Consider the following 15,922-nt stretch of genomic DNA (forward strand, 5'->3'; position numbering starts at 1 on the left):
ACTGTTGTAAATATAGTCTCTCTCTCTTTGTGTGATACAGTCAAATTCTTATAGATGAGCTAGTACACCATTAGCCCCAGGTTGTACCTCTAATATATTAACATTATATTCAATGCTCAGCATCTGATTTTCTGAATACAACATATAAGAGTTAGAGGAGTTTTTTGAGGATTCTGTAACTGGCTTCAGAAAAGCTGTGCGTGTTGTTTAATGACATTCTGTGTTTTTCAAATATTGCTATTAATGGTCTCACATGAGAGGCACAAACTGGGACCACTATACTGTATATAAAGATGGGAGAGAACGAGGCTTATATATGATCAGAAATAATAAGATACAGTATATTTTATTGTTATTTTGTATGTACTGATTTCTTTCTCTGTTTTCTAAAAACAGATTACAGCGTCTTAGTATTCATGATGTCCGACGCAAAACTGTTCCTGATGTATGAAGAAAGACGGTCTGTTGATGTTTGGTAGGAAGCTAAATTAAGAACATATTGTCTGATGGAAAACAACTACAGTGTGGAGCCTCATGTGAAGCAGAATTTAAGAGAAGAGACTGTTTGCTGTGTGAAGTCCATTTTATGTTTTATTGCTCATTATATGATGATTTAAGGGCCATTGAGGGTAAATTACAGGGTAATTTCTGATCAGATTTTATGGATGAATGATTATAAGAAACTTTTTGTGTGGTTAATTTTAATTGTAGCGTCTGGTACAGAAGACAAAGTTGTTTGCAATGTAATTAAAGAAGTTTTGTTCTTGTCTACGTTTGACAAATGTTTCACCTCTACAATTGTATTTTGGTGTTTTGTAAGTCCACATGTGCAGGACACTTGTATAACTAACTAAACTGTATGAATACATGGAGATGAAAAGTTTATGTTCCATGTAAACATTATATCCTGAATATGAGGATAATATCATTATATAAATAAACAAATGTCTATATTGAAATGCTTTTATGTTTAGAAATCTTACTAAATGAAAATTGTTGGTGTCAAACAGTTTAAATAAGCCTCATTAAGCATTTCAGCCTCATAGCCGTTACAGTCATCCAGTCACACATTACGTATTCATCCAGTCAGCTGAAAAGAAATCAGAGTGAGAGGTCTGATTAATTCACAGGCTCGACGAACGAACCTCTCCGAAGACTCCGACTCGAGTGCGATCGATGAACGGCAGCTTCACCAGGTACCTGCGACACACAGAGGAAACCTTTCACACAAAATACAAGCGGACTTTGTTTTTTACATTTCAAATCATCGGAGGGTAAAAGCGAAAAAGTGTATTTTTAGGTTTGGTTTTACACATTCGATTCTGTTTTCACACGCTCAGCCGAAGCTCTAATCCGAAGCGTTTGAGAATTAATGGGAAGAAGCTTCGGTTCACAGATAACCGGGTGACCAGCAGTACTGAGGGTCAAAGGTCAGAGCTGCGGGGGGAATTACTGACAAAACTCCTGCGATGCCTGAACTGATCATGTGAGAAAAGAGTGCTGGGAAAAGAAATGAGGAAACTTAGAGAAAAGCAGAGAGGTAGACGGGACTTTTTGAACCGAATCATCTTCCTTCATGTGTTCCATCATCATGTTTTATACTCACACGTTCAATAATAGCATCAACTGCTACATGTACGTGACAATAACTAAAATATAAAGCCATAAAAGAGGTTATGAAAGGGAAGACAGAAGAATATTACAGCAGTTTTACTCTTTTTTTGTGCGATTTTTGTAAAGGTGACATGACATAATGTTTAATGTTATGTTGTAAAGGGGATATATCATGCTTTCTGTGATTTTCTATAATTTATATACTGTTATAATGTCAGATGTTTGTGTTAAACATGGTCAAAATTCCAAAACTTGAGGTGAATGTATGTAAAAACGCTCCAGCTGGACATAATGTAAGTAAATAGTGTTGTTGTGGACTATTTTCAGTGGTGGATTAATACACATTTGGTGCTCTACAGTATTTCTGGCTGCGGATGGTGTTTGAGGGATCAATATGTGATTAGTTTAAGTCTCTTTATGTGATTTGTTGACAATGAGGAAAACACATACTTACTTTAAACACCACTTTTACTTTAAATTCCTCCAAAAAAAGAAACGGATACCATTATAACAACGACCTAATCTCTCAATAATGTTCTCAATTTCAACTGAAAACGTCTCTCATGAGGAGATTAGAGAGTGAGATGTGCGTTAGATAAAAGGCTGAAGTGTACTTCGTGTTTGCTTTGGGACAAATTGGATGTCGAACAATAAAAGTATCGATTCAGTTTCAGAAAACAATAAACTGATGGATCTGTAATCGCTCATTTCTGTGATTTTACAAATATAACACTTCCTTCGCTGTCTGTTTGTGCTTTTTCCACAAAAAACAATTCATGAAGCACCTCTGCGATTCTAATTAACTTCACGGGTCGTCAAATGGATAGAAATATGACCCAGACAGAGACGCTGTAGTCCAGACACAGCGACACACAGATGTGTTACATACTCCAGAGCTGCTATCTGGTCCTCTGTGTCCACTGTGCCGAGCCGCTGATGGACCTGCTGCAAAACCCTGTGAAGCGATGGACAAGGATGAAAGGTCATTAAGTCAGGAATTATTAGTTCCTAGTATCAACGTACGCCTTAATATGCACGCCTACCTCTCCCCTCTGAACCCCGACCCCCTGCCGTCCAGCCGCGCCACAATGACCTGCTCCAGTCCCACCAGCACCCAGTCCCAGTCCAACCGGAACTCCTCCGTCACCGCCTGACCGCCTGGAGAGCTGTTGCTGCCGGGACAAAGATAGACAGATACGGAGCTGATGTGATGTTCGCAGTTAAAGCTTTTGGGAAACTGTGGGTGCAGCTTTAAGGCAGATTTTCAGAGTCTGTGTTCTTATTGTGTTACAGGAACACTAATCTCTGTTTAACAGGCAGGTGTGCGTTATTTCCTGATAACCGCACAGCCCTGATAGGTTTCAGGCTGGGGCTTCTCCTGTGCTGTATAACATCTACTCAGAGATATTAAGTTTTCATTTAGACCAGAATTACACTGTTAGAAATCCACTATTTGGCCAAATGTATGTGGACACCCTCACATACAGTATATAACTTCTAATTTAAATTTGTTGTACAGTTTGTTCTCTACTCTTCTGTTTGTAGTTTTCCCCATTTTCATATCTTTATTCCTGCTTGTTCTATTCTTCTGGTTTGTTTATTCTTGTTCTGCTTGTAACACCTAATCTTATTTTATCACCTTCATGTGTGATTTTTCGAACATCTCACTCCAAAATCATGAGTAATAATCTGCTGATGTAACAGCTTCCTCTCTGCTGGTTTCAGACTTTCCACCAGATGTTGGAACCACCAGGCTGCAGAGATTTTGCTCCCATCCAGCCACATGTGCATTAGTGAGGTTCAGTACTGATGTTGTTGGGCGATAAGGTCCGGTTTGACGTCGGTGTTCCAGTTTATCTCAAGAGTTTTGGATGGGGTTGAGGTCGGGATTCAAGTTCTTCCAAACCAAACTGAGAAAACAATTTCTTCACGGGGCTGGCTTTGTGTACTTTCCCCGAAACAGGAAGGGACCAAACGGAAACTGTTGCCACAAAGTTGGAAGTTCACCATTGTATCAAATATCCTTGTATGCTGATTTATCTGGTTTGGAACAAAGAGAGCCAGCGAAAACTATGAAGAACAGTCCCAGACCAAAGGGTATTTTTGATTACTCAGAGAATAAACCGCTCTGATCTGTGCAGTTAAAAATAACTCATGATGCAGAGTAAGCAAACAACCTTGGCCTAATTCAACCACAACAGCCAACAATGACTCTTGAAAGAAGCAAATGAAGTAGAAGAAGAAGCCAATTTAATCTCAGTGTCATTAAATAAGTCTAACTTATGCATCTTATCTTGTCATTAGGCTTCTTGACTATTTAGTTAGTTTTGTCTAGCAAATTACATCCATGCATATTGCCATTATGTACTATACTGCAAAATGTACTGTGTATATTTAAAATGATATGATGCTAATATGCTAATCTTACAATAATGCAAAGGTTTATTAAAGCAGAGAAGATTGTACTCAAAGACAAAGAAGAACAGGCCTGCATTGTGTGTTCATCATGGGAAATTAAAGTTGTAGCTAAGATGTGATTTTTCTTTTACTTGTACTTTTCTGGAACATTTGTTTTTTTTAGAATAAGTTTCACAGCCTGCAGGCGTTGAGGAGTGAAATGTCTCATTTTCAGCTGTCCTGACTGAATTTGGACTTTGAAGTTCAAGGCGTTGCGGTGAATGCAGATGGGGGGAAAAAAAATGTAAATGTAATAAAGTTGAACAGGCTTACACAATGAGGAGAAGGCCGTAGAGGTAGGACTCAGAGAAGTCGGGGGGATAGATGAGCTTCAGAGGCAGCTCTGTGAGTAAAGTGAGAAACATTAGCTGAAGGGAAAGGTGACCGAGAGAGAGAGAGAGGAAGAGAGGGGGGGGGGGGGAGACAGCCAAGAGCACTGAGGACAGAAACAAACACACACACTCCAATATTATCCACCTTCTATGTCTAAACAGCTCAATTATCTTATGTTCTGTGTCATGTGTAAAGAATCAATACACACACACACACAAACAGCTGTTAAGTGCAGATCGTTTGTACCAAAGTTGTCATTAGTGATCATCCGGATGTCCGTCTGAACCGTCCTTTTAGTCTCCATCGCTGACCGTAGAGGGAAGTTGTTCTCCAGGATGAAATACGCTGAGAAACAGGAAATGATTCATCAGAACAGAATAAAAGTGAATACTTCCTTGCACTCAGTCTTTGAGTTGCACCGTGAAGTGTAATTTAACCTTTAAATCACCCCCCCCCGGTATTCTTTCTGCCCCTGTGTGCTTCAGCGTGTATATCCGATGTGAATCAGTATGTTGCGAAAGTTGATAATCCTTCTTATATAATCCCGTTTCCTCTCGGCCAAGCGGCAAAGGTGAAACGTGAGGTCGTGCAGAAATAAAGACAACACGCGACAGTTCACGTACTGATGCGATAAAATATTCAGCGCTTCATCCAGAAGCCACTGAAAAGCAACGGTATGACTTCATTTTTATTTTATAAGGGCTAATCCACACAGTACACACGCTTCCTACACATGTACCATTAAAAAATAACATACTTTTCAATATCTTACATTCCTGCTCTATCACCCTGTAGCTGCACTTTCACATCTTTTTACAATTTTTTGTACATTTTCTGATAAATTTCCTTCTTTTATCGCAGACCAACACTGACCATTAGGTTTTCTATTAAAAAATGCAGTGAATAGCAAACATTTAAAGTGTAATAAGAAACAAAATTAAACATCTTGAAATGTATAAATTACTGGCACAGCTTGACCTCGCATCAAATCCAACAGCTGCTGATGTTTTTTATACGAGTGAGACGGTGAAGCTTGATTGCAAACACACTATTTTTCCATTTCAGAGCAGATATGAGAAAAAGCGTAAAAATCTGCCTGCCCACACAAATACAACATAAACAGAAAATGGTTTCATGCTTAATAGAAAAAAAGAATACTTACAGTCCACATCATCAAAACTCAGGAGGAGAACAGCTGGAACACCAGGACCTACAGTGGAGGAGCATTAAATACTTTGACATTTTTATGAAGGAAACACAAGCTGCTGACAGATTTTCATCGTCGTCTGAAGCCCTTTTGACTTGCAGAGAGTCAGTTTTACACATTAGCCTCAAGTTATGGAAGTTTGATCATGATTAACATAGACATCCATCCGAAAGCATGATCATTTTGCCATTTTCCAAAGGAGGAAGACATTATTAAACAGAAGTGGCAGAAGGTTTTCATAATGTTTCACTGATGTAAACAGAAGAAATCCTCAGGGGAACATGAACGTGTGAACCAAATTTTATGACAATCAGTCCAATAGTTGATGAGATATTTAGCTCAAAACCACAAATCTCTGACTCTTCAGATATTAAACTCTGCTGTTACAATCGTATTTAACCAAAGTGAGCAAATATCTGACAAACATTTCTCAACAGGGAGCTTCTGAAGCTGCTGAAAGCTGTCGTTTTCTCATATTCGATGAATTAGCATGTAGAACCGGAGCTAATGACCCACCGGCGTACACATGGCACAGACACAGTCCCCCCATAACATCCTTTAAGAGAGACTCTCTGTCTCACCTTTGCAGTGCAGGACGGCCTGCTGTGCATCGGGGCTGACGTTGGCGTCGAAGAACGTACACTCCTCCTTCAGTCCGCAGGTGAGGCATCGTCGTGGAAACAGGCCGAGGGAGGACACACTGACGGAAAACACACGGTGAGTTTACTGAGCACAAAGAACCCATAGTGGAAAATTACCTGAGCTGGAGAAATAATGAACAAAAAGTCTTTAAACACATAATATGATTCCATTTCATTGTACAGCAGCTTGTATTTTACCTGTGTAAATGTCTCTGTTGTGCAGAGTCCTCTGTGCTCAGGAAGTATCTGTGTGTGGAGGAAAGCAGAGCAGCTAAAGTAGGACAAGGTCATAGATCCATTATACATCTGCCTTTACTAGTCACTGCACACTGTGGCTGGACAACCATCAACACAGATTTATGTAGTCGTGAACCCTGCAGCACAAAAAGACGCGATATTTTCAAACATAACATGTTAATTTCTTTTTCTCTTTCTACAAAATAGAGCAGATATTTTACCAGGAAAAGACTGAGCTGGTCAACAGTCATTTTTGTGATGGTTGCAGCGGTAGAAGTAGTCATGGTGATGGAAGTTAACACATTGATATTTATCATTGTTTAACTTACAAGCAACAGAGAAATATCACATAATAAGTCTCCGTTTCTTTTACATGTTTTTTATCTTTATTTAACTTACATGATCTGGTTGTTTTCATCATAAGCAACGATTTTCGTCACCTCCCAGTCGCCTGACGTCAAGTGGCGAACCTCATCCTGGTCACTTCGTAACTGAAAACAACAGAAAAACATCCTTGTAGATTTTTAAGATTCCACATGAGATTGTGTAAAAGAAAATGCGAGAGTAGGAATGAGAAGGAGAAGGAGAAAGTCCTCCTCGAGTCACCTTCTTGGTGAACATTGTGATGTGTTGGAAATCTCCCTGACCTCCTTGTTTCACCGGCAGAGTGAGGAAAAACCTGCTCCTGTCCTTGGAGAACAGCGGCTCCTGTCTCTGTGGAGCAAAGTAGAGGCTTCAGAGGTGACATACTTTATGCATGAATGAGTTCTGCTGTATTCTGCCTCAAAAATAAAAGGAACATATAGCGCCGTGGGGATAATATATTGTAGCTGGAGATGCATGGAAACGATGGCAAGGCTTCATGTTTTTATTATAGATTGTTTGTCAGCAGAAGTTCTTCATTCTTCAGGTTTACCTGTCTGGGGAGCCAAGCCTCCGAAGAGTCCTCGTGTCTCTGAATGAAAGGGATGAAAATTGTAACGTGTTTTGAACAAGAGAAGATATAACAAGAAGTTATTCCGACATTAAAAGAAGAGAAAGAAATCTTGAGTAGCTGTGGAGATTTCTGAGAAGTTGAATTGATTTTCTACATTTAGCGGTAAAACTTGAAGTATCTACAGTCAGCTGATCATCCTTTCAAATCCAGACCATCCGCTCTTAAAGAATTAAGTGAAAGGTTTCCAAAAACTTAACTCATTTATCCCAATGCTAACACATTATAAACTGCCTCTTGAGTCCTCACACAGCTGAACACTTTGTTTCTTATCTTTAGTCTTGTGTGTTTTCCTCGTTTTTAACCTGCATCCTTATTGTCTTTCACTGAGTTTATGTTTTCTTGGTTTTGTGGTTTTATGCTGCCTTGCTGCAAAAAAGAATTTCCTCTTGTGGGTTGATAAAGATCTGATCAGATCTGACACCAGATGTTGCAAACTTGCAATTAACTATTGACCTGATGTATGAAGAATAACATGACAGCTGACTGCTGCTCTGGTCTTTCTAGTGTCAGAGTCTCTCTTTTTGTTGCTATACTTCACCGCAGCTCAACAGGGAAAAACACAAAGAGAGAATCTGATGCTAAAAAGATGTGGCAGATATCTACTTGATATGACTGAGTCAGACTGCTGAAGCCTCACAGAAGCTTCACATCAACTTTTAAATGTATTTTTTTGCTGAAAACGAGGACTGTGTCCTTTAATTCCCTGCTGCAGCTGTTGTTGCACATGTCAGAAAAAGGCAGATCCCACTGCAACCTCTGCATTAGCCCTTTCATGCATGAATTATTAAATCACAGAATAATATGTTTTTATTGTCTTTTTTTACTCTTAAAAAAGTGAAAAATCATGCCAATAACTTTTTTTTCAATAAATTGTATTTTGACACGTCTCCACTGTAGTGGACACCAAGAATCAACGGAGTATAATATTTTATTACTAAGAGCAAATGGTATGAAAACACATAGGAACATTAAATAACTACAACAATAGGGAGGATATTTGAAAAACAAGACCGAGGCCCAATAGACAGAATGAACCCTTTGTTGAGTAACGTCCACTGGAGCGGACGGATGTATTTTCAGTCACAGAAAAAAATGTACAAGAAAAATATTATTAAAAACTTGATAAAAGTATTTCAAACATCTTATTTAGTTGAAAAATATATTTTTTTACTTGTTTTTTTCTCTGAGAATAAAAGTATTTAACAGATATTCCTGCATTTCCTCCACCTTACACCATTTTTCAGTTTATGATTCAATATCTCATAATCACAGAGAGTCAAAAATGATATAAAATGATACTTAAATGGTTCAAAATGGCTTCCAAATATCTGTCCACTGTAGTGGACACCATGCATGAAAGGGATAGAGATGTAGAGTCATGCAGTGCAGCTGAAATATGCTGTGATATTTAGTTTTATTTCATTTTATATTGAAAGTGGAATAAGACTCATGAGGCTTATTTTACTTGAGACTGCATGTGAAGACTTGTTTCTATATCAAACCTCTACGGTTGACTTGAAACTACTTTGGGAACTGACCAGAAATCGCTGCGTCACGCCATTTCTTTAATCAATAACACCCACCTGATGGCAGACTCCTACGGTGGCGTCGCACACCGTCAGCAGCGAAGCGTTCTGGGCCCGATTGAGCCACCGCACAGCGAGGTGAGTATTACTGATCCACTTCACCATGGGGACATAGAAATCCCTGCAGAGGAGAAGCAGAGAGAGGAATCAGATTGGGGATTTTGTGCCCTTGTGTGCCAGTATTGTATTTATATGAGTGTGTGTGTGTGTGTGTGTGTGTGTGTGTGTGTGTGTGTGTGTGTGTCACCTGAGCCTGAGCTGTTCAGGAGGCTGCAGTTCCTGAGTGTGAGTTGCTCCAAACAGGTTTACCACAGACAACTTGACTGCAGGGTTTGTCTGGCCGGCCTGATGTTGTGAAACAGAGACAGACGCAGGCGGATTGATGAGAATCTGATCAATTTCCTTTCAAATCAGAAAACATCTTTATGATAAAGTTATTATATGACTGTACAGATTTCTCTGAGTGTTTTGGAAGCAGGTTTTTTCCACTGAATAAGTGATAAAATTTGAACTGCACCAGCTTAAAATAGCATGTAGGTGTTTTAATACGTCTGAAATATATTTGTCTACTTGCAGAAATCTAAAAAGTGCACAGTGAACCAAATTAGTACTTAGTTCTTTCTAGGTCATGTCTAAGCAAATTATTGGGAAATTACTAATTAAAGTGGTACAGACAAATAGCTGACACTAAAGAATATTCAATATCCTGTATGACAAAAACTAAATCTAAAACTAAACTGTTGCAAAGATGTTCTTAAAAGGTAATTTTGCAGCACCGACATGCACAGATCGGTACAGTAAGCACAACGCAACAAACACAAGATGCTTGTTATGCTGCAGAACAGATAAAGCTTCTGTTTTCCTCCTTCAGCGGTGGGAGGATGACGGTTTAGTTTCTCTTTGAAACCGCAGACAAAAAAAAAAAGAGGACCTGACCCGCACATCCATTAGTGAACCTGATAATCAACGAGGCACCATGTGAAACAGAGTCTCCTCTACGTTCTGCTGAGTGAAACGACCTTCACGGTGTTTCAAGAAACAGGTCGTCCGGCGCTGTAACATCACATTCAGTTTCGGCACCTTTTGAACATACAAAACCCTGCAAAAGCGAGATATTTTCTCCTTGATTGAAAATCATTTCCAGCTAAGTGCAAAACTAGCAAATTGGCTGAATAATGTGAAACCTTGAAGTCAGTTTTTGCTTCATTAGTTGTAAGAATATTTGGCAATTAGCTGTTTATTTTGGTTATTACAAATGTTGCACCTCTGACGCCCAATATAAACTGAAATAATGATTATTCTTACCTAATCTTGTTGTCTTTCTTAATATTTTAAAATATTTTAGGAACTCAGTAGCCTGGGTTGAATATGATGCTATTACCTTATTATCTCTATAAATCAGTCTTACCATGGGATACGGGTACTGTAGTCCTCGTGGGTAGGTGCTGCCGGTGAACTGGGGCAGAGCCATGTTAGGTACCAGTGTGTCGTTAATGGTGAGGAAAGCCAGTTTCTCTCCATCAGGTGACCACCAGTGAGCCAAGTGTGAGCACAGAATCTCCTCTGATACAAAAAAAAAAAAAACAACACACCTCGATTTCTGCATGAATACTTTATCTCTTGCTCTCTGTTTTTCGTCTTGTTTTGACTGTGTAACACTCGGAGGTGCTAATGATGAAGGCCAGAAAAGTAAAGCCGTGTAGAGTCGTGATCTCTCTGGTGATGATGTAATATGCTGCACATTATTTCATTTTTATTTCCTTTTTTTTTTATTTTCTAGGCTTCTGCTCTTATTCTTTGTTGTTGCTGATTTATTAGTTTTCTTTACACATGGGCTTGAGAATGGTTAAATTTAATAAAATGTGGTCAAAAAGAGACTTCAAACAGATTAAATCAACAAAAAATAACTTGTTTTCTGTTATTTATAACAGCAAAAGTTGATTTTTGTTTGTTTTTTTTAAATTATGGTGGTTGATTCCTCCATTTTTCATTGCTGGTTGCTCATATCATCAGTGAAATAGGAATTAAAACACACTCTTCTCTTTCATTCACTGTCAAAACATCATCCAAATGGTTACACTCTAAAATAAATGCTGATAGATAAAGAGAAAAGACACAGCTGAGCTCACAGCACATCTACAAACAGAAATGATTCTATAATGTTCCCCATCTGCCCCAGTGTGTGTCTGTGATGTGCAAACTGCACAGACCATCAACACATTACTGAATTTGTTTACACAGCGAGTTAATGGATTGAGGCTTGTTGTTGATTTTTCATCGCCACTCTGCTTAGTTTGTCTCGTCTGCTCGGCTGCATTTTTAATGCAGGAGACAAATCTTTAAAACATTTTAAACAGCTGAACTAAAGATGCGCAGACCTGAGTCTAAATCCTAAAGATACATATTGCAGAACTTCTGTCTGAGCCTTCTGGCTTCTGAGAAGAGCCCAAAAATGTTAAAAAACAAAAAAAAACCTTTCAGAAACTGGAATTTGTAGACTTGTTCAGCAATTATCATCATCAAGAGATTAACAGATGCATCACGAAAACTATTACTTACATAAGCACTTCATTAAATTAGCATTTTAATTAAAAAAAAAACAATAACTGCATCATTTACACACTCATAAACACAAATTATTGTGGCTTGAAAACTACAGACACATTTGCGAGTCATGTCGCGCTCTCGTGTGCTCATGAATGAGTCCAAAGTACGCCATTTATTTTGATTAGTAAAATATGTTAAAATAAGTGAGAGGAAATAATCTCATGTTGCAAATTGCAGCTTGTAAATTGCAGATTTAGTGAAACAGGCCACCGGATAATACTACTGTGGGGATAGGATCATGAGCCCAAACGGCTATATACAGTATTTATGATATTATGATGATTGACAAGCCACTGTAAAAAAAAACCAATACAAATTTACATATTAATTTAACTGTTAAAGTATGTCTGCCAGATAAATTCAGTCCATTTTTAAAAACAAATTGAAAGATATTAAAGGTGCAGTGTCTAGGATTTAGCTTCATCCTTCATCGTTTTTATATACGTTCATCTAATTTTGGAACTTGTTTAACTTAAACATCCAACATCATAACAGTATATAAATGACTGAAAATCACAAAAAACATGTTATGTGCCCTTTAAAAACCCCAAATCCCCAGAAATGACGCTGAGTACAACATTAGTCACAGTCATGGTGCAAACACGTCGTGACCACACTCACCTTCGTACAACCAGTCAGCGAGACCATTGAAGATGACGCCCTCCATCCCAGAGGAGGTGATTCTCAGGGAGTTACTCCTCACATCTGACTGGTAGTAGATGTTATTCTCAAAAATGTAGATCTGACAAGAAAGAAGGGATGTTGAAGGTACTGACTGCACGCTCATGCATGATCCCATATTCTATTTCTTTCGTTAGTTGCGTGGATTCCTGCTGTTTTTTCCCCTCATGTTTTACTTACTTTCTGCTGTCAAACTCAGTGCTGCTTTTGCATGTGTTTTTGATTTGTTTTTCTTTTTGATTTCCTCTCTGATGAGATTTTGCTTTTTTCATAAGCCCCTGGTTTATCTCCCTATGCAGTAAATGTGTGTGTGTGTGTGTGTGTTTGCTCTTTTCCCTCCATCAGTGTTTTAATATTTGCATTTGCAAATACAAACAGGATCAACCAAACACATCCTGCATGTTCACCAATATCCTGAAACCATGTACATTCATTTTTCACCTGGTGAGCATTTCACTTGTTTTCTTGTTTTTTTTTTTTTAGATTTATTTATTTTCCCCTGTTCTCAAAAGTCATTAGTCACACAGAAGCCGTGTTGAGTTTATGCCACGTTCAGGCTGCAGGAACTTTACCTGCAGCGAGTACAGCTCAGCTTTGTCTTACTGTTACTGTATGCACCGGAAAGACACAACACAGACATGCAAGTGACTGCAAAGAAAAACATCCAACACTTCAGCTTCCCTATTAGTCTTTTAGTTTGTTAGATTAGATTGATGTTATATAATAAAGTTGGAGACAATCACAAAAGAGTGATTTGTTTAATTTTTTTTCTTTTAGATTTTGCAGAATTGTAGAAAAAGAACTTTGCAATCCGGACTTTGGCTCATAAAATATAACCTTCAGCTGCCAGCAGCCTTATAGGAAGATGTTGTGTTACAGTGTGCCAGTAACAGCATGTCAATAATATCGGGTCCGGTAGTGCGGATATCTCTAAGGAGCTTATTTTATATTTTTGGCTGAGTATTGCTACTGGAATCTCTCATTAATAAGTAGCTGGATGACTAACCAGAAAGAGAACAAACTTCCAAAGTCAGTTTTATAAAGAAAGCAGAGGCGTCAAAAATAATGTTAATAATTGCATAATCAACCTTATTAAAACTTAATATCTTCTCTTTGTCACAAACTGAACAGGCACATTTGTTGAAGGTGATTAAATATAGAAATGACCCCCCAAAAAAGTAGATAAGGGAAGATATTTAATGTTCTATATGTTTAATGAACAAAAGTATGTTCATTGTGTTTGCTAGAAAGTCGTCAACAGACAAAGAAATGCACAGTATGTCATCTTACAGAGTGATGTCACTGTATGTTTGGGTCAGTTGTTAAACTCCCTGTTAGACTAAACTGTTATAAAACACCAATAACAGACGTATAAAGTAGGTTTTAGAGCTGTTAACTGAGGCTCAGACTCTCCAGGACCTCAAACAGAACATCATGTTTAAAGCAGAAAGATGGTGAGCTGGTAAAAGTTTGATAAGGTTTTATTTTACTAATTTTCTGGGATGATTCCTGAAAAGAACTATGCACAGATGCTGGTATTTGATAGTAAAGACAGAGACATAACGAGACAATGATACGTATAGTAAGTATCCACATTTAAGTGAAATTTTACTCAGAGCTGACATTTAAAGATCCATCTTAACCACCTTAAAGATTCATTTGTAAACCTGATTCTGTATATTTGTTGAATTATATTGCCTTGCCTTTAATTTACAACTACAAAGAAACACATTTGTCATGGTCTTGCATGTTCAACTGACCAGCTGTGCATCGACTAAGACTTGAGGGTTACTCTGGTAGAAAGATTGCACTACCAATTTACGGTATTACAGTGTTGCATACAGTTGCATACAGTGTTGAACACTGTATGTAAATTAGTTCTTCATAAAGAAAACAACTGTTACATATCAGATCTTTTCTAGAAGATTATAAGGAAAAGACCCGTCAAAAGACAACTGTACTTTCTTGACTTAGCAAATAGGTCTGTTGCAGAAGTCCTAACTCATGTTTTAATGTTTAATGTAACTTTAAAATGGTCAGAGTTCAGTCAGACCGACACACAGACAAATACTGAGAAACAGGCAGACACACAGCACAGTGTGGAGAGCCTGTACTGAAAGAACTGAAAGAATCACATCAGAGCAGATCATGGTTGCATCAAATCCCTCGAGAGAGATGAGGGGGCATGAATTCATAAAAACACAGTGAGGAGAGAAGAAAGATGGAGAAGCAATAAAGAGAATGATTCACATAAACACACACACACACATATATATATATATACAGCCTTACCAGCTGTTGTCCTTGTCTTCCCCAGGCTGCATGCTGAAGCACTGCATTGTGAACCTCCGGAGGGTTCAGCTCCCGCACCTCCCTGACACACACACACACACATATATATATATATTGACAACCACCATCTCTTACTGAATGCCACCATGTACATGCATCAGCTGCTGAAATGATATAAGAGAGCATCCAAACATGATAGAAAAGTCGTTGCTTTGTAAAAACATGGATGGAAAACAGTGATAAGACTTTCTTACCTCGTGTAGATGTTGTAAACGATGTAGGACGCCGTGTACGAATATCTGTACATCTGCAACGATCACATAATGCAAACAATGATCCATAACCGATACCCTGAGGCAGGATTAGCCTCTCTAAGTCGAGTAAACATCAAGATAACATAACACTTGAGCTCACTGGAGCAGCTAATAACTAACAGCAGCAAGAAAACAAAGCAAAAATAGAATAAAAACATGGTTTATGTAAAAAAAGATGACTGAAGACTAATTTATTCACTTAATGCTGCACATTGTTTGATCTTTTTATGGTAAAATGTCTCTTCCAAGTATTGTCTGAACACATGCTTCTACTGCACACTGTCAATTATTTGATCTTGATTATCAAACTTTCATAAAGTTGGAGGACTTGCGAGGGACAGAATCGAAAGCAAAGGTTAGAAACTGATGCAGCAAGAAGCTGAGGTATCCTGATTTTTAGTCCTTTGTGTGGCTCAAGCACCCAAAATGCTGGAAATTAAGCTTCCCATAATGCAACCTGATAGTGCCTTTAGATGAGATCCTCCCTGCCTGCAAATTGCCACGTCCTTCAAATGGCCTCGATTTGTAACTCTGGCTATAAAATGGTCTCCAGATGCCGAGATAACCCTGACGACATCATCAGGGTTATTTTCTCAGACTTGACAAAGCTCCAACAGAGCAACAGAAGACTTTATACAGCTGTTTTCACACTGAATGAATAGTGCACCGCATTACTAGTAAGATGAGCTCAATGTGTCAGAAGTGCACTGAGTATCAATACCAGTAACCTTAAAGTGATACCAACAGCGTACTTCATTCAATACCTTTTTTTTCCTACTTCATATGATTCAGTTGTGTAAAATGCCGCCACTCCTCCTCATCCAAATGATTTTTTATAACTAATACATATTAAAAGTGCTCAAATTATTGACATTTTTATTAAATAACTGAACAAAACTGTACACTGAAGTATTATCACCACAGTCTGTATGAGTCGTAGCTGCTGTAGTCGTGAG

At 38.3% G+C, this 15,922-nt stretch overlaps 1 protein-coding gene across 2 annotated transcripts in view; it reads right to left on the reverse strand.

Annotated features, from left to right (window-relative positions):
* Positions 1 to 15,922, reverse strand: part of LOC137177431 (inactive dipeptidyl peptidase 10-like) — a 95,135-nt gene that overhangs the window by 9,390 nt on the left and 69,823 nt on the right. For both annotated transcript variants that reach the window (XM_067583760.1, XM_067583761.1), the window contains exons 6-22: positions 14,907 to 14,959; positions 14,653 to 14,734; positions 12,301 to 12,421; positions 10,481 to 10,635; positions 9,320 to 9,417; positions 9,070 to 9,193; positions 7,406 to 7,444; positions 7,096 to 7,203; positions 6,889 to 6,980; positions 6,451 to 6,498; positions 6,193 to 6,311; positions 5,567 to 5,614; positions 4,651 to 4,749; positions 4,345 to 4,414; positions 2,658 to 2,786; positions 2,504 to 2,569; positions 1,146 to 1,200 (exon numbers count right to left, since the gene is read on the reverse strand). In XM_067583760.1, coding sequence (XP_067439861.1) covers positions 1,146 to 1,200; positions 2,504 to 2,569; positions 2,658 to 2,786; positions 4,345 to 4,414; positions 4,651 to 4,749; positions 5,567 to 5,614; positions 6,193 to 6,311; positions 6,451 to 6,498; positions 6,889 to 6,980; positions 7,096 to 7,203; positions 7,406 to 7,444; positions 9,070 to 9,193; positions 9,320 to 9,417; positions 10,481 to 10,635; positions 12,301 to 12,421; positions 14,653 to 14,734; positions 14,907 to 14,959 — 1,506 coding nt within the window. The remainder of the gene's footprint in view (positions 1 to 1,145; positions 1,201 to 2,503; positions 2,570 to 2,657; positions 2,787 to 4,344; positions 4,415 to 4,650; positions 4,750 to 5,566; positions 5,615 to 6,192; positions 6,312 to 6,450; positions 6,499 to 6,888; positions 6,981 to 7,095; positions 7,204 to 7,405; positions 7,445 to 9,069; positions 9,194 to 9,319; positions 9,418 to 10,480; positions 10,636 to 12,300; positions 12,422 to 14,652; positions 14,735 to 14,906; positions 14,960 to 15,922) is intronic.

This window comes from Thunnus thynnus, chromosome 24 (assembly GCF_963924715.1).
Source record: "Thunnus thynnus chromosome 24, fThuThy2.1, whole genome shotgun sequence".
Taxonomy (NCBI): domain Eukaryota; kingdom Metazoa; phylum Chordata; class Actinopteri; order Scombriformes; family Scombridae; genus Thunnus; species Thunnus thynnus.